Below are 12,960 nucleotides of genomic sequence, written 5' to 3'. Positions count from 1 at the left end.
ATAAATTATAAAATTGTAACAAAAATTAAGTAGCAAGTTTAAGTGTAGTCCGGCAAACCAAATGTCAGTAATTAATAAGAACGTAAAAAATACCATCATTCTAAACAACATATCTTTTTTTAGAATGATGGTACTAGAAAATAAAGAGACAGTATGATTTTGTTTGTCTTTAGTTGAAATGAGTTACTTCCTTGCCAAACTATAATTGCAAAATTTGGTTGGTTTAACCTTTTTGTTTATTATTCATAATCGGCAATCTCGTCCTGTCAATTCCTACACATGTATAGGCAATATGTCATTTATTATGCAGTGACATGTAATTGTCATTTTTTTTTTTGATACTAAAGGTCATTGAACTTATTTTCAAGAGGTCATTGCCCGCTCAACTTGCTAGGGTTGAAACAGGCGGATTTTTGCACTAAAGTTTAATAAGATTTATCTCGTAAACGGTAAAGAATATTAACATAGTTTATTGGTAAAAAATAAAGCTCTTAGGGTGAACCATACCCCGTTTTTGTAAAAGTTCTTCATTCTGTTCCACGCGGTATTCATTAGTTCTTTTCTTTTTAAATCATTGTTTTTTTAGGGTTTCGTACCCAAAGGGTAAAACGGGACCCTATTACTAAGACACCGCTGTCCGTCCGTCTGTCCGTCTGTCACCAGGCTGTATCTCAAGAACCGTGATAGCTAGAAAATTGAAATCTTCACAGATGATGTATTTCTGTTGCAGCTATAACAATAAATACTAAAAAGTACGGAACCCTCGGTGGGCGAGTCCCACTCGCACTTGTCCGGTTATTTTCTCTCTCTGTCTCTGGCCCTATGGTTGACTGGTAGATAATGCCATTTGGCATTAAGTCCGACATTTGTACATTGTTGTATATATTTTGTGCAATAAATTTTAAATAAATAAATAATGAATATAATGGAACAATCTTACACAAATCTACGGGTTATTCCCACTAGTTACCCCCAAGTTGTTACCAGTGGTAACTACTGGGATTTTATTTCCCCACCTTTTACCATGAAACACCTCATGAAGGGAGACCTACCTCTGTCATTCAAACGTAGGCTCATGGACATGTGCATACTTCCAGTCCTCACTTACGGTGCTCAGACTTGGTCTTTGACAGAAGCTCAGAAGTCCAAACTCGGGGTTTGCCAGAGAGCTATAGAGTGCAGCATATATAGGTGTTAAACTAAGGGATCGCATCCGGAACACCACGGTGCGCTCTAAAACTCAGATTATAGATGTAGCTCGAAAAGCGGCCAGGTTAAAGTGGGACTGGACAGGGCATGTCTGCCGCATGCGGAATGCCCCACGACAGCACCCTATCCGTGGTTATCTTGGCCCACAAATCATCGTGCTCTATTAAGAGGGAAAGTATACCACGAACTCGTCCATACAAAAAGTGAAAACATTTTCACTTCTAAATATTTTCCATTCTCCATGATTTTTTTAGTATGTTATTGACAGAATGAAAAATTAGCTTTAAAGGTTTTCCTTTTTTTTTCAAAAATTTAATAACAATTAAAAAAAGCGACACCTATAAACCTAATATATATTATGCTTAAGCGATCGCCATCAAAATCAGAGTGATTTGTTAAGATTTAGTTAGTGGAAATCGTTTTCTCGCGAAATGGAATTTCATAGAAAAAGTGCAGTTATTTCGTTAGTATCGCAAAGCTATTCTTCCCTCTTAAGAGACATGTGACAACTTTGCATAAGTAAATTACACATTAAATTATACCTTTACATTTACAATGTAACGAAAGGGATCGTGATTAATTATTAAAAATGAATGCCAGCCGAAGGTTGTCGACGCCTCCAACTCTTTTCAGCGACCTCTCGTCCCGTGACGTACCATTTTTATATCGCGGCCGCGCGCCTGACAAACCGACCGCAGCCGTTCCTCAGCTCAGCGGGACCTTTTTGTATAAAGATACTAGATAAAGATACTTTATTTTTCAAGTAGGCATATTCATATTCATATTATTTATGCACAATATTAATAATATTACATGTCATTTTTAAATTAGTACATTGTATAATATGTAATATAAGTAATAATATATTAGTATTCATTCATAAAACAAAAAATCAATAACAATAATAAAAATTAAGGCTACTTTCATTTAACTAAAGCTCAACATTCAAAAATTCGTCATAGCTGTAGAATATGTGTTCGAGAAGCCAATCCTTCAGACTAGCTTTAAAACATTGCAGCGACGGTGACGAGGTGACTGTCTTCGGCAACCTGTTGTGAACAACAGGAGGGTCACCTTATTGGACCTTGCAAGTCTACGCTTTACAGGGAGCAGTTGATTAGGGTTCCGTAGAGTGTGGGCTGAGTCGGCGCGTGCTTTATATTGAGTCAGTCATATTATAATGCATTTATGAAACGTCAAATAAAGCTACGCCGGCTCTAACCACCACTGCCCAAGAAGATTAAATCGCATTATTCCTGTCTGTGGAAACCTGTAATTGGCTTCTCTGATACATATTTATGTTAACCTAGTTAGACAATGATATATATAATATATAAAATATTAATAAATACTTAAATACATAGGAAACACCCATGACTCAGGAACAAATATCCAATATATCCATGCTCATCACACGAACAAATGCCCTTACCAGGATTTGAACCCGGGACCATCAGCTTCGTAGGCAATATAATCATTACATACTAATTACATATAAGAACACCCATCGAAAGCAAAATTAGTATTTACATTTCCCGCTAGATGTCGCTGAAACGTCCGTTGATATTTCTGTGGCCCTAGTGAAAAAGGGTACAAGTCTCTGGCAGCGCAGGTGTAAAGGGGTGTAAGTTCCACGTAACACTTATGCCCTTATACACCTAAACTGCCAGAGACTTGTACCCTTTTTCACTAGGGCCACAGATTTGTACATCGCGGTGTTAAGATTTTTCTCAGAAACATGGGGTCGCGCGACCATGCATTGAATCGTTACTCTGGTTTCCCTTCAAAACGTATAAATCTTTCGCCTTTTACTAAAGATTTCCGTGGAGGGGAACTCAAATGAGTCTGAACTCAATTTTTGACGCCCTGCGCAAGCGGGGTTTATAAATTTATTGACACCATTACTATTAGCGACTAGCTAGGCGGGTTCGCACTGAATGTCTTATAATAAGATTAGTCGAGTTTACATGTAGTATAGTATTATGTGTAGAGTTATGGTGACAGCTCAGGTAAGAAAGCACGTCAAATAGTTTATGTTTTAGGTATAGCAATCAGTCAGATTTATATAATGTATATTCTCATTTCTTTATTCTTTTCCTTTTGTAAGAATTCGATGTTTTCTAAAAGAGTATTTGTATGATTTGATATGACATATTTTTTAATCAAATTTCTATGAAGAAAAGTAGCTACTGTATGTAATTGCATGATTTCTACAGTAATCTAAATTGTATTCTTTCTTATTTAATGCATGTTAATTATAAGATGTAATATTTTGAAAAGATGTGTCCCGCCCTGTTTTTTGCCGGTCCATGTCGGGATACCCTCAAAATTGAGGGGGGATTTAAATCTTCTCGGGTCGGAGGTGTAGGGTTAGAGCCAGTGTAGCTTTATTTGACGTTCATAAGCGCATTGGCATGCACTTGAATAATAAAATATCTTTAGTCGTACTTTTCAAGCAGGAATTTGATTTAAATGTATTCTAAGAAATTCAACAAATCCTTAATAAATTTGGCTGCTAATACTGAAACTCCCGTTCTTTAGGTATTATAAACTCTTCCCTATAACGAGTCATAGTCTGTCAAGCCATTTCCGTCTGTAGAAAAAAGCAGCAAATTAAAAAAAACGTAGGCACGAAGGGTTATCGTCACATCACAGAAAATTTGATTTTAGCACCTTTTTCTACTGACGAAGTTGTATTACAGACTATAACTAAGTACCTAGTTCAAAAAATAAAACTGAACCTCAAAAGTAGTAATTTACCGACCCCGCCGCACAAACGTACACGCTGGCGTGTCGGCCACGAGTAAATCACAGCGCTCGTATTTTTAGCCGCTTTCTCGTAAACCGTATCTGCCGAAGGTCATTATCGACCGCTGATGCCGCATCAGCTTCCGTGGAAGAATTGTCAGTGCCAGTAGAAAAAGGCCGAAAAAATTTGGTTAAGCCGTTATTACATCTACCTTTTGTAGGATACTTTCTGCAGAGAAAGATGGCGGTTATATGTAGTTGGTCGTTCCAAGTGAATTTAAGAATCATCATTTTATTGCAGGTTTTTTTTATGTAAATGTACATCTAGAAGTGTTATTTTTCATCCCTAGATAATCTAGAATAATATTATATTTGCAGTTGCGTCATTCATACAAAACTCACACTGAAATCGAAACTCAAACTGAAACTAGAAAAAAGCAAAATTTTGGCTGTTTCATACTTGGCTGTCTGACCTTGACATTTTCTATGGAAGAGTAATTTTTTTCACGATTTCGGGATTGGTCCAATAGTAAAAGTTGCTCAATATGACCTATATATTTAGCCCGTAAATTATTGCAGGTGACTAAATAAACGCCCTGTATACAGTCAGTATCAAATAGATTGTCACAAAAAAGACCGATCACGTCGCCATGCATTTTGCTGCGTAAACGTAGTTTTTTTTTTTCAAATACAACACATAACTAGTCCCTATCGTAAGCTTTTGAACACTTTGTCATAAACAAAACTTTTTTTTTTTTTTTTAATAATAAAATCTTTATTTACTTGAAACCTAATACAAAATGTGAGGCTTACATTAAATTACAAAATAAACTTATTTTAGGTTTGTAACAGTTCCATTTGGATTGAGCCTCTGTTTCCTGAACTAGGACAAAGCCTGTGACTCAGGATTCAGCGATTCCTCCGGAGAAATTGGTACAGGTTGTTTAGTGAACAGGTACTTTAAGAAGTGAAAACACAATAATAATACTAAGATAGAAAATGACAATGTAAAAAATCTAAATATTATATAAAGAGAAGAAAAACAGCTGACGTGTGTGTGTGTGTGTGTGTCTGTGTGTGTGTGTGTGTGCGCGCGTATGCGCGTGTGTGTGTGTGTGTCTGTACAGTTCTATGTTTTAAAAAAGGGAAAAAATTATACATATAGGGCTAAGGTTAGTAAATTGACTCATTTGATAGTGTTTAATAGTGATTCCGTTTCTTGATAGGTCTGTGATTTAAGCCATGTTTGTAATTTAGACTTACAGTCATAGCTATTTAGTGCATAGATGTTTAGGTGTTTATTTATTTTATTGTAAATACGAGCACTCATTGCTACGTACTGACGGCTGGCGAAAGTCGTCCTTTGGAGTAGCACAGGACAGACAGTTTGTTTATTTCGCTTGCTACTTGCTTTCGCGGAAAATGGAAGATGTCGGTGTCTACGTAAAATGGTACGATGGATGTACAGCTGTCTAACAGACAGAACACTACATTCATAGTACAGTTGTGTTGTCGGATATCTGTACGGTTTTGACGAAGCAACCTTTAGTACGGCACGCTGAGCGCGCTCTAACTTAAGCATAGCTGTTTTGCCAGCGGCCCCCCACACTGGAATACAGTAGGTGACGAGTGATTGACAAAGGGACGAATATGCCATCATTAAAGTTTTAAAGTCAGCAGAGTGACGCAATTTCTTAAAAACGAACATAAGTTTCCTAACACGGGAAGTCAGACAGTCGATATGAGTGTGCCAGTCTAATTTTTGGTCAATTGTTACACCTAAGTATTTAATAGTGGAGGCTTGGGTGAGAGGGACGCAAAGACAGTTAGGCGAGGGAGACTGGCAGATATGGCTCTTTATGGTAAAAGAAGGTGCAGGTAGTGACGTGCTAGCAATTGCAAAAGGGATGCATTTTGTTTTATCTAAATTCAGAGTGAGTTGATTGGTCTTAAGCCATTGCATCACGGAGTGTAGGCCTTTTTCTGCGTGGAATTTCGTCTCAGCCCAATCAGAGCCATGGAAGAGTAAGGCAGTGTCATCGGCGTAGGCTATAATTTTACAGTTATCGAGGGACATTTGGCATAGTTGGTTTATGTAAATTTGGAACAGCGTGGGGCCCAAGATGCTACCCTGTGGAACTCCATAGCTTATGGTTTCTTCTCTACTGACGTAGTTGTTGATCTTTACAGATTGGGAGCGTTTGGACAGGTAGTCTTTAAACAAGTTAAGCGTTGTTCCGCGAACACCCAAGTATTCCAATTTATGCAATAATATTGGGATTGACACAGTATCAAATGCCTTGGAGAGGTCTAGAAATATACCTAAGCATCTACGTTTATCATCTAGTTGGCAGGTTATAAATCCAGTTAGCTCGGAGACTGCGTCTTCGGTCGACTTTCCGGGGCGAAAGCCGTACTGGTTATTTGCAATAAGGTTGTAACGCTCTATATACTTTACCAGTGCGGAATTCATGACTCTCCAAGACCTTTGACAGAGTACTCAGTACGGATATTGGTCTGTAGTTATTATAGTTAGCTCGGTCTCCGTTCTTATATATAGGATGCACGATGGCCTTTTTGAATGCACTGGGAAATGTCCCGGTTCTTATTGACACATTACAGACGTGGGTGATGACAGGAATAAGCGTGGTGAGGGAGTTTTTGACGACTTTTGCCGGTATACCGTCCCAGCCAGTGGCGCAATCGCTGCGTAAGTTTTTTATGATTTTTTCGACATCCGTCTCATTTACTTCGAGAACTGTCACTCACACGCCTAGGTCCCGGGCGTAAGCGAGCTAAACCTTGCTCAAAAGTGTGAAGACTGACAGCGTCCGCCATGACACCTATAGTTGTCCTTGGCGCGGTGGGCACGACTAGTGACGACGACTTTAGGTGTTCTTGGCGTTAGGTTAGAAAAGACATGATCTGATATATTTGGATACTTTCTCAGATACAAACTATTGATCCTGACTGGCTACAGCTATCAAGGAACGCTAGGACAATGATAATGAAGTAAAAAACAATAAAAATACAAATATATTGTTTACTTTGGACATATAATTATTAACATTAAAACGAGTGCTTAACTTAACCAAAATTAAAAATAAGTGTACAAGACACGACGTCACAAGTGTGATTCAATTCATTGTCATAAAAGCTATGAACTAAAATAATGTCTTAATTACTTCGTATGGAAAAGGGTGACGTTTTCAAGCAAAAGGGACTAGTCTGTAGTCAATAAGATGCTATATTGTCAAATATTCCATTATAAGTCGACCTTATTAACTTTCGACGTGGTGTACCTTTTTTTGGAAAACGCCACATTTAATATACATGGATACAGTAAAGATATAGTACAGATTTTTTCTAATCAACAATTTACAAATATTGAACAATTATGTAAAACGTAAATCGTAGTGAATTTAATTTGCTTTTTATACAAAGATTTCAAAAGTAAAGATAGGCCCGTTCATATGATGCCGAGCGAACATGTGTGTACAGCCAAAAGTAAAAATATGGGTCCACACAACTAACTCAAAAATATGTCCCTTAGCTCTTACTTCGCCGACATAAGAGCTATGGGTCATATGTTTGAGCAACTTCTGTGCACCCATATTTTTACACTTGAATGTGCCAACGAACACGTGCACAAACGAAATTTGCGCACCAACGAACTAGCCTACTTCGTAGTGCCCGTAAGGCCCGTCTTTACGAACTAATATATAAGTCAATGTTTTTATATTTAAAAAATAAGAGGATTTCTATATTTTTTTGAATGATTCAAATTTGCTTAATCACAACCCTTAGGTTAATTTATTAAGGATTTACGATATTAAATGCAATCTCCTATCAATTCATACAGTCAAATGATTTAAAACTTATTAAATGAAGTAACTAAGTTGAGAATACAATGTACTTGAATTGATGTTAGGGCATTTCTATTTTAAGTCGTACCCCCAACTTGCATTTTAGAATTTGTAATTTTTATATTATTCTCAGTCAGAATCGCGAACTGTTTAGATCCTAATACGAGGAAAGTGTCGCCAAAATTTCATACACTTTTTGTTAGGCCGGCAACGCACTTACAACCCATCTGGTGTTGCAGGTGTCCATGGGCGGCAGCAATCGCTTACCATCAGGTGATCCGTCTGCTAGTTTGCCTCCTCTATCATAAAAAAAATGTTACGGCTGTATTGAAAACGTAACCAAATTGACAAAAAAAATGGGGCATTTTTTTCTCAATAAATATGGAAAGAGCTAGTGATTGTGAGTTGAATTAATATGAAAATTTCCAATTCTACAAAGGTGGGGATTACTTAGAAATGCCCGTTACCCACACGTCCGTACACTAAGGCCACACATGTGACATTCGACTAACCTATATTATTTTATGAATAACTGGATGCACGCATTGGAAACATAATTTCAAAGATTGTTCGACCGTACATCACGTTTAAGGATTGTCAGGGCTTCTTGAGCAGTCATTCTGAATACTTTAGACAAATTAGTTAATATATATAATCATATATAAATTTAAAAATATCAAAGATTCATTGATTTTGTGAATCCGTCAGCGGGAAATTCCGTAAACGAGCGTTTTTTTTCAACCGCTCTCAAATAGAGCTCGTGCATTCGCTACTTTGTAGTATATAAATAAGTTACTAATATAATATAGAAATTTTAAATTAACTTTGTCGATGAAGTTAACAATCGTGTGCTACTGTTTGAAAAAAAAAGCGCTGATTTACGGAATTTCTCGCTTCTGGATTTGGCCGCGTTGTCTTACAATACCTACATTTCTACAATCAATAGCTATTAGAAAAAATACTAATATACGCGCGCTGCTTGAAAATTCTTTCCAATTAATTCCAAAACTTATTGAACAGTGGGAACACATGAATTTAATGATAGAAGTTAATGTGTAGAACTAACAATATTTATAGTTCATATAACTGATATTAGCTATATAATAAAATAACGTAATACGCAATTGATTTGATATTCGATCCTAAAACTTTCGGCCTTTACATATTTACAAGAGGTATCATACGCAAGACCTATTTGATACGAGCAGTTCAAACGATACTTCCTTACGCATACAACTAGTTAAGACATTAAAACAAGTAATATTACTTTGCTAATCCGCGAGAAAATAACGTGTTAGTCAATCAGTGCTAACCCGTTATACTTACTTGCGTATTTTTACATGCAATTAATGTTCCCACCCTCCCACCGCAAAAATAAATACGCAAATAAATATAACAACCCACCACCAAAAGTACAAAACTCAAAGGACTGAAACTGGAGTTTTGTACTTTTGGTGGTGGGTTGTTATATTTATTTGCGTATTTATTTTTGCGGTGGGAGGGTGGGAACATTAATTGCATGTAAAAATACGCAAGTAAGTATAACGGGTTAGCACTGATTGACTAACACGTTATTTTCTCGCGGATTAGCAAAGTAATATTACTTGTTTTAATTAGCATGGATTTCCGCAAAGTAACGCCTGATTCTATTAATTAGTTAAGACATAGCCATTAGCCAACACATTTACAATGATTGTATATGTATATAAAAGGTGGCCAAAAAATATGTGCATTCCCGTTGCCAGGGAGGTTTTGGGCTTATACTGAGCAACTTTTACTATATGACCAACGCCGAAATCACGAAAAAAATTCTGGCTGTTTCATACATTTAAGCTGGTCCATTTTTTACGGGAGGGTATTTTTTTTTTCGCGATTTCGTGGTTGATCCCATAGTAAAAGTTGCTCAGTATAATCCCAAAGCCGCCCTGGCAATGGGAATGCACACATTTTTTGGCCACCTATATATCGCACTCAAGTCAACATACTTATAGCAAAGCTTTATTGTATAAGATGTGTAAGTCTTAAAAATCATGCCACCTTGCAAAGATGGTAATAGAGAGGTAAAAATCTAAGAAAAAAACGTGCTCCTTATTTTGATATCAAAACCAGATGGCGCTGTACTGCGCCATATATTTTGCGGTCACTGAATTGTCAAACGTCAACTTTTGACAATCAGAGTCACCGCAAAATGTATGGAGCTGTACAGCGCCATCTCGTTTACCTGTCAAATCGAAGCACGAAATCGTCTTAGATTTTACACATGTTACTCAATCAATGTATCTTTGCCCCTAGTTTGCAAATTAAAAATATTTTGATATACGGCGCCATCTGTTTCATAGTAACTAAAATTTCTAACGTCAATTATTGACAACCAATTATAGTGACCGTGAATAAACTGTAGGGGGCAGCACAGAAGTCGTCAGATTTTTGCTCCCAATATAGCCCACAAGATGGCAGAACCTTCTATGCACAAAAACGTACGAGAACGGTAGATGGCAGCACTTGCTCTGGCGTTAAGTGTGAATGTGCACGTTTGTTTCCGATTCAGGCCACAAGATGGCAGGCTTACACATCTAATAAATCCAATGAATCTTTGCTAACAGTATCATACTTAATTGATCATGTTAGATCTGATTTCGTTGCAAAAAGGATCAAGAATTGTCAATTATGCTACATATTTAATATTCATGGCGACTGCCCGTATCCCCACCCTGAAGTCTATTAGCCTACGAGATACAAGTCCACGTTTCATATGAAACATGGACTTAACAACTGATGTCTGCTCATTCTTTAATGATTTATTCAGTAAACAAACTTCTGGACTTAGACTACCGAAAAATATGAATTTTGTTTCCATTCCCAAGGGTTTAAGACCCTTACTTATTTCATATTTATTGCACAATACAAGATAGTTCAAATGGCGGAATTAATGCTCTAAGGCATTCGCTGCCAGTAAACCAATGGCCTAAACAGAAACAAACATCTATTACATAGAAACAGGAGACATTAAGCCTCGTTTTTAGTAGAATATGTCTTTGAAGACTTTCTTGACAATCAAAACACTGTTGTATTTATAGGCAGGTGTTTTGACGAATTATTCGTACAACTTTTCGGCAGCTTATTGACTGTATGTTTGTTTACCAAATAAGGCAAGTACGAATAAAGGCATTCTGGTCCAAAGCCGGATTAACCGACAGGCTGACTGCGACAATTCACAAAGCGAGTCATTGACTAAAGAAATATTTGTTAAACTGTCAAAGATTTACATTCAAGAAGGTTATCGCAAAATGAATGACTTCATACAGCACCATCTAGTTGGCGCGTGTTATATTCATCTATAATGAGCGTTCAGTATATTTCGATCAGGTATTTTTTACACTTGACACTTAACATAGCCCCTTTGGGATACTTAGTTAGTTGGTCAATACATTGTAATTATTTCCCATGATATTTTTGCAACTGGATTATTAAGTTAACGCTCAACAATTTAAATACCGTAAAAGTTCGACGCTGCGCCATCTAGTTCAATTCAAGGTATATTTATTAGGGATTTTATGTTGAATATTCTATTTGGTCGATCTAGGTCATATTTAGGTCCAATATCTTCTATACTGGATATTTTATTTTAGATTGAAAATACAAAATAGATTGAAATCAAAGATAATTTCGGCAATAACACCTCGAAGGTTCAGCCATGGCTAGTTCTTGACTTGTCATACATTTTGTATTTTGCGATTCGCGTCTGCGGGACTTAGGACTTGAGAGGGAATTTCCGAGAATTTTAAAAATAGACGACGACCTAGTGCTCCTGGCAGTGCCCTGTGATAAATGTGTAGCGTAATGTCGATGAGCGACAATCTAGCGTCAAACGATTGTGGTATATTCCTTTAGCGTACGTGTAGAGTCGCGTTCAGGCCGTGGACGGGGAGGGCCGGGCGGGCTAGAAGCGCGCGCGGATGTAGACGGCGGCCACGTCGTGGTTGGCGTAGCCGAGGCGCTTGGCGTGCTTGAAGATCTCGTTGGTGGTGGCGGACAGCGGCAGCGACTGCTCCAGCGCGTCGCCCAGCGCCAGCGCCAGCTTCAGGTCCTTCTGCATGTGCGACAGCGGCTGGTGCGTCGAGTACGACGACTCGATCATTGCTGCGAATACGACATTACCTCTGTCAACATTTTCAATGCGCGAGCTTTTACTATACTAATCTTACCTAAAACAGCGAGAAAAGAAATATCCGTCCTGTAACGAAACAGCTAATTTTATTCTAGAACTTTCGATCGACCTCACAGATAAAATTGTTCATAATGATTTTGTACAGTATGGCTAAACTCCATCCTTGTAAACTAATTATATACAGTATGTTGAGGCTAGCGATCAGCTAAGACAATATCTTCAGCAATTGCAGAGGTGAGCGCCAGCACGTCGAGCAGGTCGGCCTGGTTGAGGCCGGCGCGGTCGGCTAGAGCGAGGCCTTCCACCAATGCTTATAGACTACTATATGTACCTCTGCCCTTGAGGATGAGATGCGGGCTGGCCAGCGGGGTGAGCGCCAGCACGTCGAGCAGGTCGGCCTGGTTGAGGCCGGCGCGGTCGGCTAGAGCGAGGCCTTCCACCAATGCTTATAGACTACTATATGTACCTCTGCCCTTGAGGATGAGATGCGGGCTGGCCAGCGGGGTGAGCGCCAGCACGTCGAGCAGGTCGGCCTGGTTGAGGCCGGCGCGGTCGGCTAGAGCGAGGCCTTCCACCAATGCTTATAGACTACTATATGTACCTCTGCCCTTGAGGATGAGATGCGGGCTGGCCAGCGGGGTGAGCGCCAGCACGTCCAGCAGGTCGGCCTGGTTGAGGCCGGCGCGGTCGGCTAGAGCGAGGCCTTCCACCAATGCTTATAGACTACTATATGTACCTCTGCCCTTGAGGATGAGATGCGGGCTGGCCAGCGGGGTGAGCGCCAGCACGTCGAGCAGGTCGGCCTGGTTGAGGCCGGCGCGGTCGGCTAGAGCGAGGCCTTCCACCAATGCTTATAGACTACTATATGTACCTCTGCCCTTGAGGATGAGATGCGGGCTGGCCAGCGGGGTGAGCGCCAGCACGTCGAGCAGGTCGGCCTGGTTGAGGCCGGCGCGGTCGGCTAGAGCG

The 12,960-nt window shown here is 39.0% G+C and overlaps 1 protein-coding gene and 1 non-coding gene across 2 annotated transcripts in view; one reads left to right on the top strand and one right to left on the bottom strand.

The window, feature by feature from the left end:
* Positions 1-2,976: 2,976 nt before the first annotated feature.
* Positions 2,977-3,090, top strand: LOC133525365 (U5 spliceosomal RNA). Its single transcript, XR_009800566.1, has one exon. It is a non-coding gene; the product is annotated as a U5 spliceosomal RNA (small nuclear RNA).
* Positions 3,091-9,303: 6,213 nt separating this feature from the next.
* Positions 9,304-12,960, bottom strand: part of LOC133524719 (cytokine-like nuclear factor N-PAC) — a 122,551-nt gene continuing 118,894 nt past the window's right edge. Inside the window, exon 12 of the mRNA XM_061860859.1 lies at positions 9,304-11,963. Coding sequence (XP_061716843.1) covers positions 11,764-11,963 — 200 coding nt within the window. The 3' untranslated portion in view covers positions 9,304-11,763. The remainder of the gene's footprint in view (positions 11,964-12,960) is intronic.

The sequence above is a fragment of the Cydia pomonella genome, chromosome 14, assembly GCF_033807575.1.
Source record: "Cydia pomonella isolate Wapato2018A chromosome 14, ilCydPomo1, whole genome shotgun sequence".
NCBI classification, from domain to species: domain Eukaryota; kingdom Metazoa; phylum Arthropoda; class Insecta; order Lepidoptera; family Tortricidae; genus Cydia; species Cydia pomonella.
Note: the sequence above shows the minus strand (reverse complement) of the source record. Positions and strands in the feature narration are given on the sequence as shown.